Source organism: Lethenteron reissneri, chromosome 40 (genome assembly GCF_015708825.2).
Source record: "Lethenteron reissneri isolate LAM-NWPU_2019-01 chromosome 40, ASM1570882v1, whole genome shotgun sequence".
Taxonomy (NCBI): domain Eukaryota; kingdom Metazoa; phylum Chordata; class Hyperoartia; order Petromyzontiformes; family Petromyzontidae; genus Lethenteron; species Lethenteron reissneri.
In genome coordinates, this window is record NC_083818.1 from 2,586,304 (window position 1) to 2,601,412 (window position 15,109).

Sequence of the window (15,109 nt, forward strand, 5' to 3'; positions counted from 1 at the left end):
ACAACTCCCCATTGGTGATGGGGCAGTTGTGGAGAGAGTGGAGAGTTTCCCATACCTGGGCAGTGTGCTCATGACCAGTTCCGGTTTAACAGCAGAGGTCTCACTACGAACCAGTCGAGCGGCATTATCTTTTCATCGGTTGCGTAACGCTGTGTGGAAGCTACCTGGTCTGTCGCTACACACAAAGCTTTTGGTCTTTACTTGCGAAAGGTGGAGCCTTATTAACGAACATCTGCGCCGGTTTAAAACGTTTAGGCTGGGTTGCCTACGATCCATCGTGGGTTTAACCAGGCTAGATTGTGTGCTGAGCTCACAGATCCTTGAAAAAATCTGGACACATTTTTTTTATCAGTGAGCTCCTCCGGCCGACGAGGTCGAGTGCGAGAGTGTTGCCAACTGTCCCAGATTGGCCCAGAGTCGTCGACCGGAATCGACATCGATCCCCCGGTGATTCCTGAAAGCAAAGATGTTCGTGGGATATTTTTGGTTTACGTATTAATAAACCATCTCACGGAATAGCTTCACAGAGTTGGCAACCCCGACCTGCGGCATATCCCGGGGAGCATTGCCGTCCGCTGTGCTCCGAGTGGCCGCAGAAATCGCCTCGCACCGAGATGCGGTGCCGGCTTCACGGTTGCGTTGAGCTGCCGTGGCCAGGACGCTTCGTGGGGCCGCCGCGACCTGCTCGGTTCATCACCTTTACTGCAGCCTTGCGCCCACTTTGGTTCGCAATCGTTAAACAAATGTACTAAGTTAACAATAATAATAAAGACATAGCGTTTGTTGAAACAAAGTAGTTACTTACGTTGCTTAATTTGTTTTTGACGATTGACTTTTCTAAGAAACTCTGGCCATGTCTCGCGTGACCCAAAGGAAGGGTATCTCGCACCCCCAGACGGAGCGTGCATCATCCCAGGTTCAGAAGAGCCACGGACTTCAACCAAATCGGGGGAAGTTCGCGGTTGAAGTCCCTCGCTCCTCGATATTTCCAGAAGTTCATTTTGAGCCGCTGTCATTTTTTTTTTTAGACTCGCGGGGTTCGTGGTTGTTCGGGGGCCCCCCCTTTTAACTGGAGGGCAACTTATTTGGGGGGTTACTCTTTAGGCTCCCCCTCCCTACTTAGGCCACAACCCCTTTGTGGGGTCAGAACGGGTGCGCAAGGTCAGTAGGGGCGGGGGCAGAATTGGTGGGTGGGGTCAGTAGAGATGGGCGGGGTCAGTAGAGATGGGCGGGGTCAGTAGAGATGGGCGGGGTCAGTAGGGGTGGGCGGAGTCAATAGGAGGAAAAAGGTCAGCTGACCTCTGACCAATATCCCTCTTGCCCTGGACCTCCAATAGGCACGGTTGGCTACGTATGGTGCGAGAGAGGTTCAACATCCATACAAAGATCACAACGCGTGTCGGCAGCAGAACGTTGAGAGGCCGACTGAGAGACAATGGTGGGGCGGAAGAGGTGACGGGCCCCTGGGACGATCAACGACGCGACTGGAGAGAAGATGGGTGGACGCACAGACACACGTACACGGGCAAAGACAAAGACCCCGTATAGCCTTAAGACTGTTGGGGCAAGTGCTGTTAGCGAGCACGTAGCAAGTCCAGCACAGCACACGAGGGGGTGGGTGGCCAACACCACGCCCGGCCGCCTTTGTCTCCCTAGTGGCGATGTTTACTACACACCGCACCAGGTAGTAATTTGAGGCCAAGTAAACCTAGGGGAGGCCCAGGATAATTGTCACCGATGTTGGTGGCTGTGAGCAGGAATCGAACTCGGGTCGCCGTGTTCGGGGTGCAGCGTAGCGCTAACCGCTGCACCACCGCTCCCAAGGCCCCAGGACGATCAACGGCGTGGCTGGAGAGAAGAGGGGTGGGCGCACAGAGACGCGCACACGGACACACGCACACGTGAGCACAACGTGACCGCTCTCCGCTTTATTGCAACTCGGCAAACAGCTCCGAACGTAACAGGGACCCCCGCAGGACGCACACCGAAAATCCCGCGAAAGAGCGGCTCCTGCACCCCGACCCCTCCCCAGAACGAACACGCACCCTGCCCCGACCACGAGCAGTGCAGCACACACGCGCCACAGCACAACCACTACCAGTGCAGCACACTCGCACGACGCCCCTACTAGTACAAGCACACATGCACCACAACCCTTATCCCATACAAGCAAACACGCACCACACTCCACCCCTACCAGTAGAGCGCACACACACACACCCCCGAACCGCTACCAGAACAAGCACACACGCACCCCGCCTCCTACCACGACAGCGCCCACACACACGCGCACGCACCCCACCACGACGAACGAATGCAGCACACGGCATTGCGTACCCTGCCACTCGCTGCCCGTCCCAACGGTAAACAACAGGGTGACAGCAGCGAGATACACCCCAACACCCGTGGAGTGGTTCATTGGAGGGGAGCGGGCAAGGTGGAGGGGGATATATTTTGGGGGGGTGCGCAAGTTGGAGGGGGTTCTGAAGACCGAGGGGAGGAGGAATGGGGGGGGGTAACTCTGGAGCAACCAGCAGCAGAGAGCGCTCCGCAAGAAAATGCGGGAAACACAAGCGGGAAATATAAAAACTCAACAGGCAAGGGAGATTGGGGGGCAGGGGGCAACTGTGGGGGGCTGCACGGACACCCCACGCCCCCCCCCCCTTCCCAAGGGACATCGACCTCTGTGACCGAGCGTTCGCGAATTTTAAAAAGATTGAACAAAAAAAAAAGGATTATCCTCTCTTCCCCTCCCTCCCTCTCCCCCCCTCTCTCCCCCCTCTCTCCCTTTCTCTCTCCCTCCCCCTCTCTCTCTCTCCCCCTCTCTTTCCCCCTCTCTCTCCCTCCCTCTCACCTGCCTCCTCATCCAAATGCGCTGGACCGGATGGCGCAAATCTCCCAGTCATCGCCATGACGACGCTACACTCATCATCACGCCCCCCCCCTCCACCCCCGCTCCCCCCCCCGCCCCCCCGGGGGAGGAAGGGGAATGAGAGACGTTAACGATCCGTGGATCGGAAAATCAATCCCGACGCTCGCAATGCAAGCGTCGTCTTTCCGTGAGCGGGGAATCGATAGCTCGTGACGCGTGGAGTCTAGATCGACTCTGGCATGGAGTGTAGATTCACGCCGCTGTAGAGTCGTTAGTCTCACGTTGCTACAGATTCTATGGAATAATGCTGGTATAGAGTTTATATAACCACCACACTACAAACTCCATAGGTTGAGAACACGACTGGAGCTGCAGATCCACTCCAGTGTAGAACGCTAGAGACTGCAATGAATTGGGACACCGACCATGACCCTGAATCGTACCACCACCCTGAATCATGAATCGGGGGGGGGGGCTGGTAGGGAAGAGTGGTGGCGGCGTGGTTAGCGCGCGCTGCGGTACAAGTGCGGCAGCCCCGGTTTGATTCCGGGCCATGGCTAACATCAGCGGTGGTTTATCTGCTCCGGTCGGGAAGATGAAATATGGAAGAAAAAAAATGAATTCCCCATGACTGACCTGGACGTGGGGGGAGGGGGGGCCTTCATCCAGCAGTGGATTGACCAGCAGCTGTGAATGAGTTGTGCTCTGCTAAACTCCGACCGGTGACCCCGAGCCACGTGGCGGTGATCGCGATGACGACAACGATGACGATGAGGTCGTTACGTCTCTAAGCGGGGGTGGCAGCAGGGAGTGATGGCGGGGGTGGCAGTCGAGGGAGGCTGGAGATGGGTTTGGCAGGTCCGGCGGGCCGTGTGTGTGAGAGAGACGCTGTGTGTGTGAGAGAGACGCTGTGTGTGACAGAGACGCTGTGTGTGTGAGAGAAACGCGGGGTGGGTGGGGACCCGAGGGAGGGAGTCGCTGGGGGGGGGGGCGGGTGGAGGGGCAGACGCCACGTCACATGGGCAGACGCCACGTCACATGGGCAGGAGGTGGTCGTCCCTCTCCTCCTCCTCCTCGGCGCCGTCCCCATCGGCGCCGGTGCCCACCCCGCGGTACGCCGCCGCTTGGTTCTTCGGCTTGGAGCGGCACACGAAGTCGCAGCCGTCCTGCGGCACGACGACACGCGGCCATCGTCAGCATTGCCAGTCGCCGTCGGCGGCATCGTCGTCGTTGTCGTCATCGTCGTCATCATCGTCATCATTGTCGTTGTCGTCATCGTCGTCGTCATCATTGTCGTTATCATCATCGTCATCGTCGTCATCGTCGTCGTCATCGTCGCCATCGTCATCAGGATCATTGTCGTCATCGTCATCATCATCATCGTCGTCATCATCATCATCAGCATCGTCGTCGTCATCAACATCGTCGTCGTCATCATCAGCATCGCCGACGAGTTACAAGTTGAGATTGCTGTAGAAGCGTGGCTTGCAATCAAATGGCATTCATCGTCTTTGACCAATTCGCCCGGAGTGCGCGCCCCAGTCCCATGAAGATTCTGCAGACATCGCGGTGTAAACTGAAACTCTTTGTGGCTCAGCGAGCGCAGGTTTTACTCGCTCTCGGCGGGTTCGGTTTGTGCGATTTCGCACTGTAGAGTCATGTTGTCCTACAACGCGCGAGTCCATGACGCGAATTGGATATAACGCCATCGAGTGAATGGAACTACGTCACGCGAGTAGGAACGAGCAGATGTGCGGCTGCCTCGGCGAAGCATTATCACCACACAAGGTAGCGGGATGCTGCTGGATGCTTCTGGACGATACCCCCGCGCCTCAAGTCTTTGTTCGGCCTGCGTAAGCATTTCACGTGTTATCGTGGACTGTGCCTTGCACTACATTATTTATTATAACCCGATTTTTCCACAATGCGGTGGTCTTCAGGAACGCAACTTCCGCGCAAGAGAACTGACTTCAGATGCTGCGGCTGGAAATTTTCCACCCAAAATTGGCGATATTACGTGGTTTGAATTCACTCGCACGCAGATATGCGGTCGGACGTAGGACAACATTGTGTGTGTGTACTGTGTGTGTACTGTGTGTACACTGTGTGTGTACTGTGTGTGTGTAGTGTGTGTGCACTGTGTGTGTACTGTGTGTGCGTAGTGTTTGCGCGACTCGGCAGGCAGAAGTCTCACACAGACACATTCAATGTGTGGACTCTGTGTGTGTACTGTGTGTGTACTGTGTGTGCACTGTGTGTGCACTGTGTGTGCACTGTGTGTGTGTACTGTGTGTGTACTGTGTGTGTACTGTGTGTGCACTGTGTGTGTACTGTGTGTGTACTGAGTGTGTACTGAGTGTGCACTGTGTGTGCACTGTGTGTGCACTGTGTGTGTACTGTGTGTGTACTGTGTGTGTACTGTGTGTGTCCTGTGTGTGTACTGAGTGTGCACTGTGTGTGTACTGTGTGTGTGTGTACTGTGTGTGTGTGTACTGTGTAATGTGTGTACTGTGTAATGTGTGTACTGTGTGTGTGTACTGTGTGTGTACTGTGTGTGTACTGTGTGTGCACTGTGTGTGTACTGTGTGTGCACTGTGTGTGCACACTGTGTGTGCGCACTGTGTGTGCTACTCGGCAGGCAGCGGTCTCGCCGTGCGGTTTTGCTTTGTGCCCCCATTGTTTGGGATGCATCGACTACTCCTCCTACGTCCGGCCACCGCCGTGCAGAGCGAGGAAAACCGGCACGGGGCCGGCGTCTCTTGCTCCTCCAGCGGCCAGCAGCACATCACCCCGTGCGTAACGTCGCGTCTATATCCGTGTCCAGACGCGTGCGCGTCTTTGCACGTACTGTATGCGGCGTGTGTGTGCGAGCAGTCGTATAGGGGGGAGCCAGTAGTGTAGCGCTACGAACCTGGCGACCCTAGTTGGATTCCCGCTCACGGGCAATGCCAGTCAATATTATTCGGAGCTGGTCCTGGGCCTCCCCTGGGTCGACTCAGTCTCAAACGTGCACCTGGTGCAGTGTGTACACATCGTCACTAGGGAGACAAAGGCGGTCGGGCGTGGTGCTGGCCACCCACCCCCTCGTGTACCGTGCTAGCCTCAAAAAGTGCTCGCTAACAGCACTTGCCCCTACAGTCTTGTCTTTGTGCGTGCGTGTGCGTGCGTGTGCGTGCGTGTGCGTGCGTGTGCGTGCGTGTGCATGCGCGTACAGCCAGGATGTTGCCCAGGTTCTGCCAGAAGTGGTAGTTTGGGATTTGCTCTGCGCCCTTCGCTCCGACCACGAAGCGCTGGTACAGGAAACCGCCGAGCAGGTACACGGCGATAAGCACCAGCAACCTGCACGCACACAAAGACAACGGTCCCCCGTATAGCGTTAACAGACTGTTGGGGCAAGTGCTGTTCGTGAGCACATAAGGCCGGAATGGCACACGAAGGAGTGGGTGGCCAGCACCACACCTGGCCGCCTTTGTCTCCCCAGTGGCGATGTTTACTACACACCACACCAGGTACTCATTTGAGGCCGAGTCAAATAAGTAGGGCCCAGCACCGGTTTAGATAATCGTCAATGGTGTTGGCCGTGAGCGGGAATCGAACTCAGGTCGCCAGGTTCATAGTGCGGCACGCTAACCGTGACACTACCACTCCCCACCACTTCTCTCCTACGCACACACACACGCGCTCGCTCGCCCACTCTCTCATTCACTCGCCCGCCTGTCTGCCCGCCCACCCGCTCGTCCATCCTCTCACTTGCTCACCTTTCGCTCGCCCACTCATCCATCCACCCAATCGTCTCCCCGACTCATTAGCTCCGGTGTCCCTCCACCCTTTCACTCACTCGCCCATTCGAACATCGCTCATTCACTTATTTTTTACTCTCACTCGATTCCTCACGAACGCATCCGCTGACCCACTCGCTGACGCCACACCTCTCACCCGATCTCTCCCCAAGCCACACTCTCTCTAACCCCATGCATCCATTCGCATGGCCATCTCCCTGCATTGTCATCTAACCCGCTTGCTCCCTCCCTCCTCACCCTTCTCTCTCCCTCTATCCCACCCCCCTCTCTCGCATGCCGCCCCCCCCCCCCGCCCGCACTCACACGATGAAGATGATGGCGCCGGCTCCGAGGCCGCTGCCCTGGTCGTTGCAGGCCACCGAGCTGCTCATCTCAAACAGATAGAAGCAGTCGGCGTCCTTCTCCCGCTCCTCGCTCACGATCGTCAGCTGACTCTGCACACGCGCGCAAAGGGTGCTGAGGGTGGCGATGATGGTGGACTGTGTGTGGCTGCGCGTGATCACGGCGACTGTGCGCGGTTGCGTGTGATTGCACGCGATTGCGCGTGGTTACGGGACTGTGCGGTTGCGTGTGATCAAGGGGACCGCACGCAGTTGCGTGTGATTGCACGTGATTGCGCGTGGTTACGGGACTGTGTGCGGTTGCGTGTGATTGCGTGTGATTGCGTGTGGTTGCATGTGATTGCACGCGATTGCGCGTGGTTACGGGACTGCGTGTGATTGCGTGTGGTTGCGTGCGATTGCGTGTGATTGCACGCGATTGCGTGTGGTTACGGGACTGCGTGCGGTTGTGGGCCAGAGCGCGATCGCGAACTGCTGCACGCACGGCCAGCCTGTAGGGGTCGCAGGAGATCATGACCATGGCCTTGCGCTTCTCCGAGTGGCAGTGGGTGTCGTAGGCCTCGCCACCCTTGTAGATCAGCAGGATCCAGTCGACTGTGCGCACAGGCAGCATATGGGGGTCAGAGTTCGGAGTCAGGGACCCGAGTCGCAAACAGGACGTCACGCGGACGTTTCACGCGCGCCGGATCATACATCGCGAGGGTTACCGTCACCTCCTGCTAAACAGACGGATGAAAGGAGCTCGCACGCCGACGCCTTCAGCACGAGTGAGGAGTGTGTCGACAAGGAGACAAAAGAGAAACCGATAGATTCTAGAGTCAAATCGAGGGGCAGCGGCGCTGCTGCTGCTGCCCAGCGGTGGCACGTTTGCCAGTTCGCTGCGAAGCGTCGCGGTTTGAATCCAGAGGGCCGCCCTCGTGGTTAATGCTGCGCTAAGGTGGCAAGATGTTAACCACCTCGCCTGGTCTACAGGAGGTCGTGGGTTCAATCCCGACCCCGACGCCTGCTGCTATATATTTGGAGTTTGCTGTGTCTCTCTTCCTGGTGGTCGCGTGGATTTTTCTCCGAATCCTCTGGTTTTTCCCCTCCACATTTAGAATCAACATCACACGTTTAGAGTGTTTGGCTGCCATAAATGCCCACGCGATAAGCCACTTTGTTGAGCTATCATTAGTGATAGCCAGGTCGCTTCTGAAAAAGAGCTACATTGCTCAGGGTGCCTTACCTGGTAAAAAAAAATGTATAGTTCAAATTTTTTTTTTAGGTGAACTCAACTTTTTAAAAACTACTCGGCGTTAAAGATCCCATGGCTTATAATATATATAAATAGCATTTGTAAGGCATATTTCATCCAAGAATCCCAATGCGCCAGCACCGTGTATGGAAAGCATGGAAGTAAGACCGAGCCAGCGGCCATTTCAAAGAGGTGAGTTTTCAGGGCAGATTTAAATAGCGCTCAAGATTCCGATTGTGTTATTAATCATCAGAGGCCAACGCGTTCCACAGTCTTGGAGCCGCACTGGCAAGAGCCCCGATTCACCCCAGGAACGGAGCCTTGACCTTGTAATACTGAGGAGGAGATCACAAGATCTCAAGGACCTCATTGCTGATGTCACGGTCCGAATTTGCAAATTAATTCCCAAATAAAATTACAACACCGCAAATGACTCAGTTGGCATGGATTCCATATCACGGTGTCGTCCCCCGTCTCCTGCACGCCTACTTGCAGACTGTGTTGTGAATCACAGCAGCGCCTTCCTTCGTGACGAGAGCCTCACGCTAGCATTACAGTTGGCTACGTGCAGAGCGAAAGAAGTTCAACATACATACGTAAGAATGACAGCAGCAACGACATTATTACTTAGTCCCCCGGTTGTACAGGAGGACGTGGGTTCGATCCCGACCCTGGCGCCTGTTTATTTGGAGTTTGTGTGTTCTCCCCGTGGACGCGTGGATTTTTCTCCAGGTCCTCCGGTTTTTCCCTCGACATTTATAAACATCCGATTAGAGTATTTAGCTGTTTATAAATTTCCACATGATGACCCACTTTGTCAAGCTATCATTTGTAATAGCCAGGTCGCTTCTGAAAAAGAGACATATAGCTTAGTGGGCTTTACCGAGAGATGATCCATGAATGTGATCGAGGGATTGGGGGATACAGGATTGGGAATGGAGGGGGGGGAATACAGGACTGGGTGGGTGCAGGACACATAATTGGGGGTGTGGGTTGACTCACGGCCGCCGATGAGGTGCGTCTCATTGGTCCGCCCAATGATGGTCTGGGCTCCCTTGGCGTCGCGCTGCACCAGTCCCGCAGTGGCGGGGGCCCCGGCCACGGAGTCGCACACGCGCATCGTGTAGTTGTAGGTTTCGCCATCCGACTCGTAGCTCGAAATCAGTCTGCACGCCAACACGCACAAGTACACGCACAAGTACACGCAACGCTCGTGAAAAAGGCATTGAGAGCGCACGCTCATTGTTGACTTGCGGGCACATTCACACGAGTGTGCACAGTTGGCATGGGCACACAAAGTTCCCTCCGTTAACAAACTGTTGGGGCAAGTGTTGTTATAGCGAGCACCTATGAAGGCCTGTATAGCACTCGAGGGGGTAGGTGGGTGGTAAGCACTACGCTGCCTTGGTCTTCTTAGTGACAATGTTTACACACTGCCGGGTTGACCTAGTGGAGGCCCAGGACTGGTTCATCTCATCATCATTGGTGTTGGCTGTGATAACACATTCATTGACATGTGGCCACACATACACATTAACACGTTGGCACAGTTGGCATGCACACAACACCAAGAGCCGCCATTCACCACTGAGTGGTGGTGACATCACCACAGCAGTTGTGCCAGGCCAGGTGCACTTTGAGGCCACGTGAAGTGTCGAAGGGTCGCTGACAGGAGGTCACGGGACAGACCCAGGTGCCATGGGTTGAAGCACTGAGATGACTGGCAGAATTTTTTTTTTCCCAGGCAAGGTCCACTGAGCTGTTAAGCTCTTTTTAAATCCTTTATATTGTTCGCTTGCTTGCTTGCGTGCTTGCTTGCTTGCTTACGACCGTGCAAATCTTTTGGTCGTTTTTTAACCCACTTCCCGTGATCCAATCGAGCTGACATTTTCCAAAATTTTACACTGTTTAGGGAAAACTAAATAAATATTTTATTACCAATTGCTTAATGCTGGCAGACAATCATCTGACCCATAGGTGGCAGCCATCTCAAGCCAGAGGACGAGAGGACTCTATCCGCCACGCATATAAAGGATTTAGAGTGAAAAACTTTGTTTTTACGGGTTAATTTTTGAAAAGCAACATGGCCACAAATGAGCTAAGCGAAGTGGCTCATCACGTGCACATTTATACCAGTTAGATACTCCGAACACATATTTATAAATGTGGAGGGGAAAACCGGGTGACGTAGAGTAAAATTCACGCTACCACGGGGAGAACATGCAAACTCCAAATACATAGGTGTCCAGGTCGGGATCGAACCCATAACCTCCTGTATACCAGGCGAGGTAGTTAACATCTCGCCACCGTGGCAAGTTGGCACAGTAGGGGGGACCAGATGTGCCCCCTACTTGGCCCCACCCGGCCCTCCGCTCATTGTTGTGAGCATCATTCCTTTGTCCTCCGTTGTTGTTGTTGGAGGGTGACTGCCTGCAAATGCCTAGTAGCGTCCTTCACGAGCCTCCTCCATAGAGGCCGATCTTGACACCGCTGGTGCCAGTGTTCGTCAATTCCACTCAAGTCCACATCATCTTGTACCGCATCAGTCCATCTCTTTTCCAGCCCGTGCCATGCCCGTTTAGCCCCCTCTATCTGGTCAAATAGAAGCTGTTTGGGCATGCGGTGGCTGGGTATGTGGGCAACATGACGCGTACCCTTAACAGACTGTAGGGGCAAGTGCTGTTGGCGAGCACCTATGAAGCAGGTACGGCACATGAGGTGGTGGGTGGCCAACACCACGCTCGGCCGCCTTTGTCTCCCTAGCAATTATGTTTACACACCGTACCAGGTACTCATTTGAGGCCGAGTTGACCTAGGGGAGACCCAGGACCGGTTCAAATAATAATTGTCCGTAAGCGGAAATTGAACTCGGGTCGCTGGGTTCGTAGCGCATCGCGCTAGCCACAACACATGCGTGTCCACACGAACACACGCACAAATAGGAGGCTTGCACACACAGGGGCACAACAAACTCGCCTTCCCGACACTGGCGTTACCATTAACCACTCTAGCCAGTCAGACACGAGCCCTACCACTCACCACACGAGTCAGACACGAGCTCTACCACTAAGCACACGAGTCAGACACGAGCCCTACCACGAACCACACGAGTCAGACACTAGCCCCAAGCCACACTTGCCAACCAGACTACAGCCCTTCCCCCAACCACCACACTCAGCCGCTGGGAATCGGGGGGGGGGCGGGGCACGTGACTGCCCGTCCATGATGAGGAAGTGTCGCCTCGAAGTAGGAAGGCGGGGGAACGAACCGCGTTGGGCAGAGGCAGAAACCCCGTGGATCCCGGTAACCCAGCGATAGCATTCAGGAGGAAGGGCGAAGCCCATTCTCTAACTCAGCCGCCCCACGCTGGAGGGGGGGGGGGGGGTGACGCAGTCGTTCCGCTCAGAATTAGGGGCCCGGGACGGCCTACTCAAATCCACATCGAGATCCCAAGAACCACAACCCTCGAGCCCCAAGTTTCCTTGAACCACGGTTCATACGGGAACCCCCGAGTCCCGGTGACTAGTCCGAATTTGTCACATGAGTCTCCAGGAACCGTGATCCCCTGAGTCAACACTGGAGGACATCTGTGAAAGACAGCTTTATAGCTCATCGCTTTTGGTGGACTCGACATCACAGGGACGTCGCGGTGGCTGTGAGATGTTAACTACCTCGCCTGGTATACAGGAGGTCGTGGGTTCGAGCCCGACCCTGACGCCTGCTGCTGCTGTATATTTGGAGTTTGCGTGTATCTCTCCCCGTATTCGGGTGGATTTTTCTCCGGGTCCTCCCGCTTTCCCCTCTATTTTAGAAACATTTACACGTGAGAAGCCGTCTTCGTTGCGCTATCATTCGTGTCCAGGTCCCTTCTGAAACAGAATTGTCCGTCTCAGTGAGCCTTGCCTGGCAATAGTAAAGACTGTTTTTAGTTTTCACTGCGAGTCCCCGTGATCCCAAATCCCCCAAGAACCCCCAAGTCTTCAGATTCCCCGTGATCCTAAATCCCTTAAGTCATCAGATTCCCCGTGACCCCAAATCCCCCAAGAACCCCCGTGACCCCAAATCCCCCAAGTCCTCAGAACCCACAGGACCCATCGGGGGTCTCCGCGAGGCCCCCTTTACCCCCAAAGTACCCCCCACACCCTCAAGGCCCCGCTTTACATTCCCCAGCGCGGATAAGTGCGAACGCGTCTCGTGCCGGCCGCGTGGTCCAACGGCGAGCGCCGTTACACGCAGCCTCCGTGCCGCTCGACCAATGGGAGCGCGCGTCTGTGGCGGGGCGAGGGAGGGGGGGGCGAGTCCACAGGGGGCCGGCGCATCCGCGCTGGGAATTGCACTCACGTTGTGCCGCGCAGAGGCTCGAGCCGGGCGAGCAGCTGGGCCTCGCGGTCGGACGGCTTCCCGGACTTGGTGGTGAGCGTGCAGCCCCCCGGGGTCTGCGCCGACACCGTCGAGAGGAGCGGCAGCAGCAGCGGCAGGAGGAGGAGAGAGCGCAGCGGCAGCGGAGCCTCCATGCCTCCCATTCTCGTTGTTGACACCGACTGGCGCGTCACGTGCTCGTGATGCACAGTAGCGGAAGTTGTGCGGGCGGGGGAAGTGACGTCAGTCCATCAGCGGACATGTTGGGTAGGGGAGTGGTGGGAGAAAGGTGGTGGTTAAGGAAGACGGACATGTTGGGTAGGGGGGTGGTGGTTCAATAGAAAGGTGGGGGTTCAATAGAAAGGTGGGGGTTAATGAAGGCGGACATGTTGGGTAGGGGGGATGGTGAAATAGGAACGTGGGGTTAAGAAAGGCGGACATGTTGGGTAGGGGTATGGTGAAATAGGAACGTGGGGTTAAGGCGGACGTGTTGGGTAGGTCAATTAGGAACGTGAGTTTAAGGGGGACGTGTTGGGTAGGGGGGTGGTGAAATGGGAACGTGGAGTCAAACGAAACTCGGCACGTTAGAGGTTATGTCTTCCCATCAGCCCAACCAAAATCTGAGCACCTGCCTGGGTAGTTTGTGCCATCAAATCCTCCACCCCCTCAACTCACTCCCCATTGGTGATGGAGCAGTTGTGGAGAGAGTGCAGAGTTTTTTTCCGTATGGGCTGACACGTCATTACAGAATATCATAAAATGGGGTTTCTTTTGAAGCTGAGCACTAATCAATATTAACTAAGTATAATGCATATGTTCATATCAAATTAATGCCAGTATGTCGAATAACAATACAACTACAGTAGACTCTCGATTATCGGTGCTAATGATGGAGAGGATGGCCGCAGATAGTTCTCCGGTCTCACACTTTGAGACTAGGCTCAAAGAAAGCTGTCTCTGGTGTGGACCAATCAGTTTCCAAGACAATACATATATTATCGGAGCATGTTTTTTTGCATGTGTAGTGGCACAGCGCCGACTGCTGTACAGCACCAGCAACTGCGGTGGACACTTAGTGCACACGCCGCTGAGCATATACACGGTGTGTGTGTGCCAGCAGGGCGGAGGAACTGGGGCAAGGGTCACGGTAGGCCTCGTGGGGAGGCTCCTGGAACCCTCTGGAGGGTTCGAGAAGGGAGGCGCGGCTAGGGCGGAGCCAGGCCGCGCCGAGGGGAATAAAAGCAGCGGAGAGCGAGAGCTCCGGGCTGCCGGTTCTGGGAGTGGACTCGTCTCGTCGTCGCTGTCGTCGTTCCCGCCTTTGTTGCTGCCGCCTTCGCCCGATCATTGCGCGGCCTGACAGTAGTTGGCTGTCTCGGTCGACACCGTCGGTGTAACGCGGTCAGGGTCGTGTCTGGGTCGGGCTGTACGGCAGCGTGGTCGTGAGAGAGGAGGCCGGAGTTGGTGGTGTGAACGAGATTATAAAGAGAGACGGTGCCTCCTGCAACTTCCTCGTCTCCGACTGAGTGTGCGCGCCGCACACCACACGCATACACACCACATGCACACCACACGCACACACACCACACGCACACATACACCACACACACGCCGCGAGGAAGGAGGACACTAGACATGTTCACCACAAGTACGTGTGGTTAATGCAGACATGATTCCTTGAAAAAAGGATAATGTTTGGTGGTTTAACATGTAAACACCTGTTTTATTCTTGATTTGAAGCATTCGTGACTGCAGGAATCCATACTCTTTGGTTCTTTCAGTAAAGCCACGTATGTAGAACAGATAATAGATCACGACGTTTCGATCGCAACACAAGCAACCGTCATCAGGTGTGAAATAAGCAGCAGGAGGACTGCTGATGTAGGAGAAAGAGCTGCTGCAACAAGAGTTTATATAGGATTTTTTGTGGGCCCACCCCAAGGGTAAGTGGGCGGAGCTAGAGAAGGAATTTGCACGTAAATCTTGATGTGAAGCTGTAAATGTGAGAGATTAGTATGTCAATGTGAGACGGCCCAGCCACCGGAGGCGTGACAATGAGAAGATTGGCGTGTCAATGTCAGAGAGCCGGGCAACAGGAACAAAACACCCTCAGAGCAAGAGGTACACATAATGAGAGAGACACAGAGAGACACACAGAGAGTCGGAAATAACAGCTGACATAGGCAGGTAGGATGGAAACATCACAGTCAGTTAAGACTTTACTTGGTTAATAACGCCCTTCCAATGATTGCTCAGTTTGTACCCATCTTCTCGGTTTAAGTTGTGTCTGTGTTTATATATCTGGATGGCTTCATGAACAAATCTTTGAAGGTAGCCGGTGGGTTTGCAGAGTACCTTCGTCTTGTAATAAGTATAACCCGTAAAAACAAAGTTTTTCACTATAAATCCTTTATATGCGTGGCGGTTAGAGTCCTCTCGTCCTCTGGCTTGAGATGGCTGCCACCTATGGGTCAGATGATTGCATTGCACCATTAAGCAATTGGTA

At 54.9% G+C, this 15,109-nt stretch overlaps 1 protein-coding gene across 1 annotated transcript; it reads right to left on the minus strand.

Moving 5' to 3' along the window:
• Positions 1-1,915: 1,915 nt before the first annotated feature.
• Positions 1,916-12,821, minus strand: M6PR (mannose-6-phosphate receptor, cation dependent). Its single transcript, XM_061568086.1, has 6 exons — positions 12,589-12,821; positions 9,250-9,413; positions 7,498-7,607; positions 6,976-7,106; positions 6,085-6,211; positions 1,916-4,038 (listed from the first exon to the last, which is right to left on the minus strand). The coding sequence occupies exons 1-6, from the start codon at positions 12,768-12,770 to the stop codon at positions 3,907-3,909; spliced, it is 846 nt and encodes a 281-aa protein (XP_061424070.1). The 5' UTR covers positions 12,771-12,821; the 3' UTR covers positions 1,916-3,906.
• Between the last annotated feature and the right edge of the window lie 2,288 nt (positions 12,822-15,109).

Bases quoted from the DNA above. Each gene is read 5' to 3' on its own strand.
- M6PR (XM_061568086.1), bottom strand. From the start codon at position 12,770: ATGGGAGGCATGGAGGCTCCGCTGCCGCTGCGCTCTCTCCTCCTCCTG. The intron at 7,107-7,497 runs GTGCGTGCAGCA...GCGCGTGTGCAG, and splicing joins GCGACCCCTACAGGCTGGCC to AGTCAGCTGACGATCGTGAG. The intron at 4,039-6,084 runs GTACGCGCATGC...GTCGTGCCGCAG, and splicing joins ACCTGGGCAACATCCTGGCT to GACGGCTGCGACTTCGTGTG.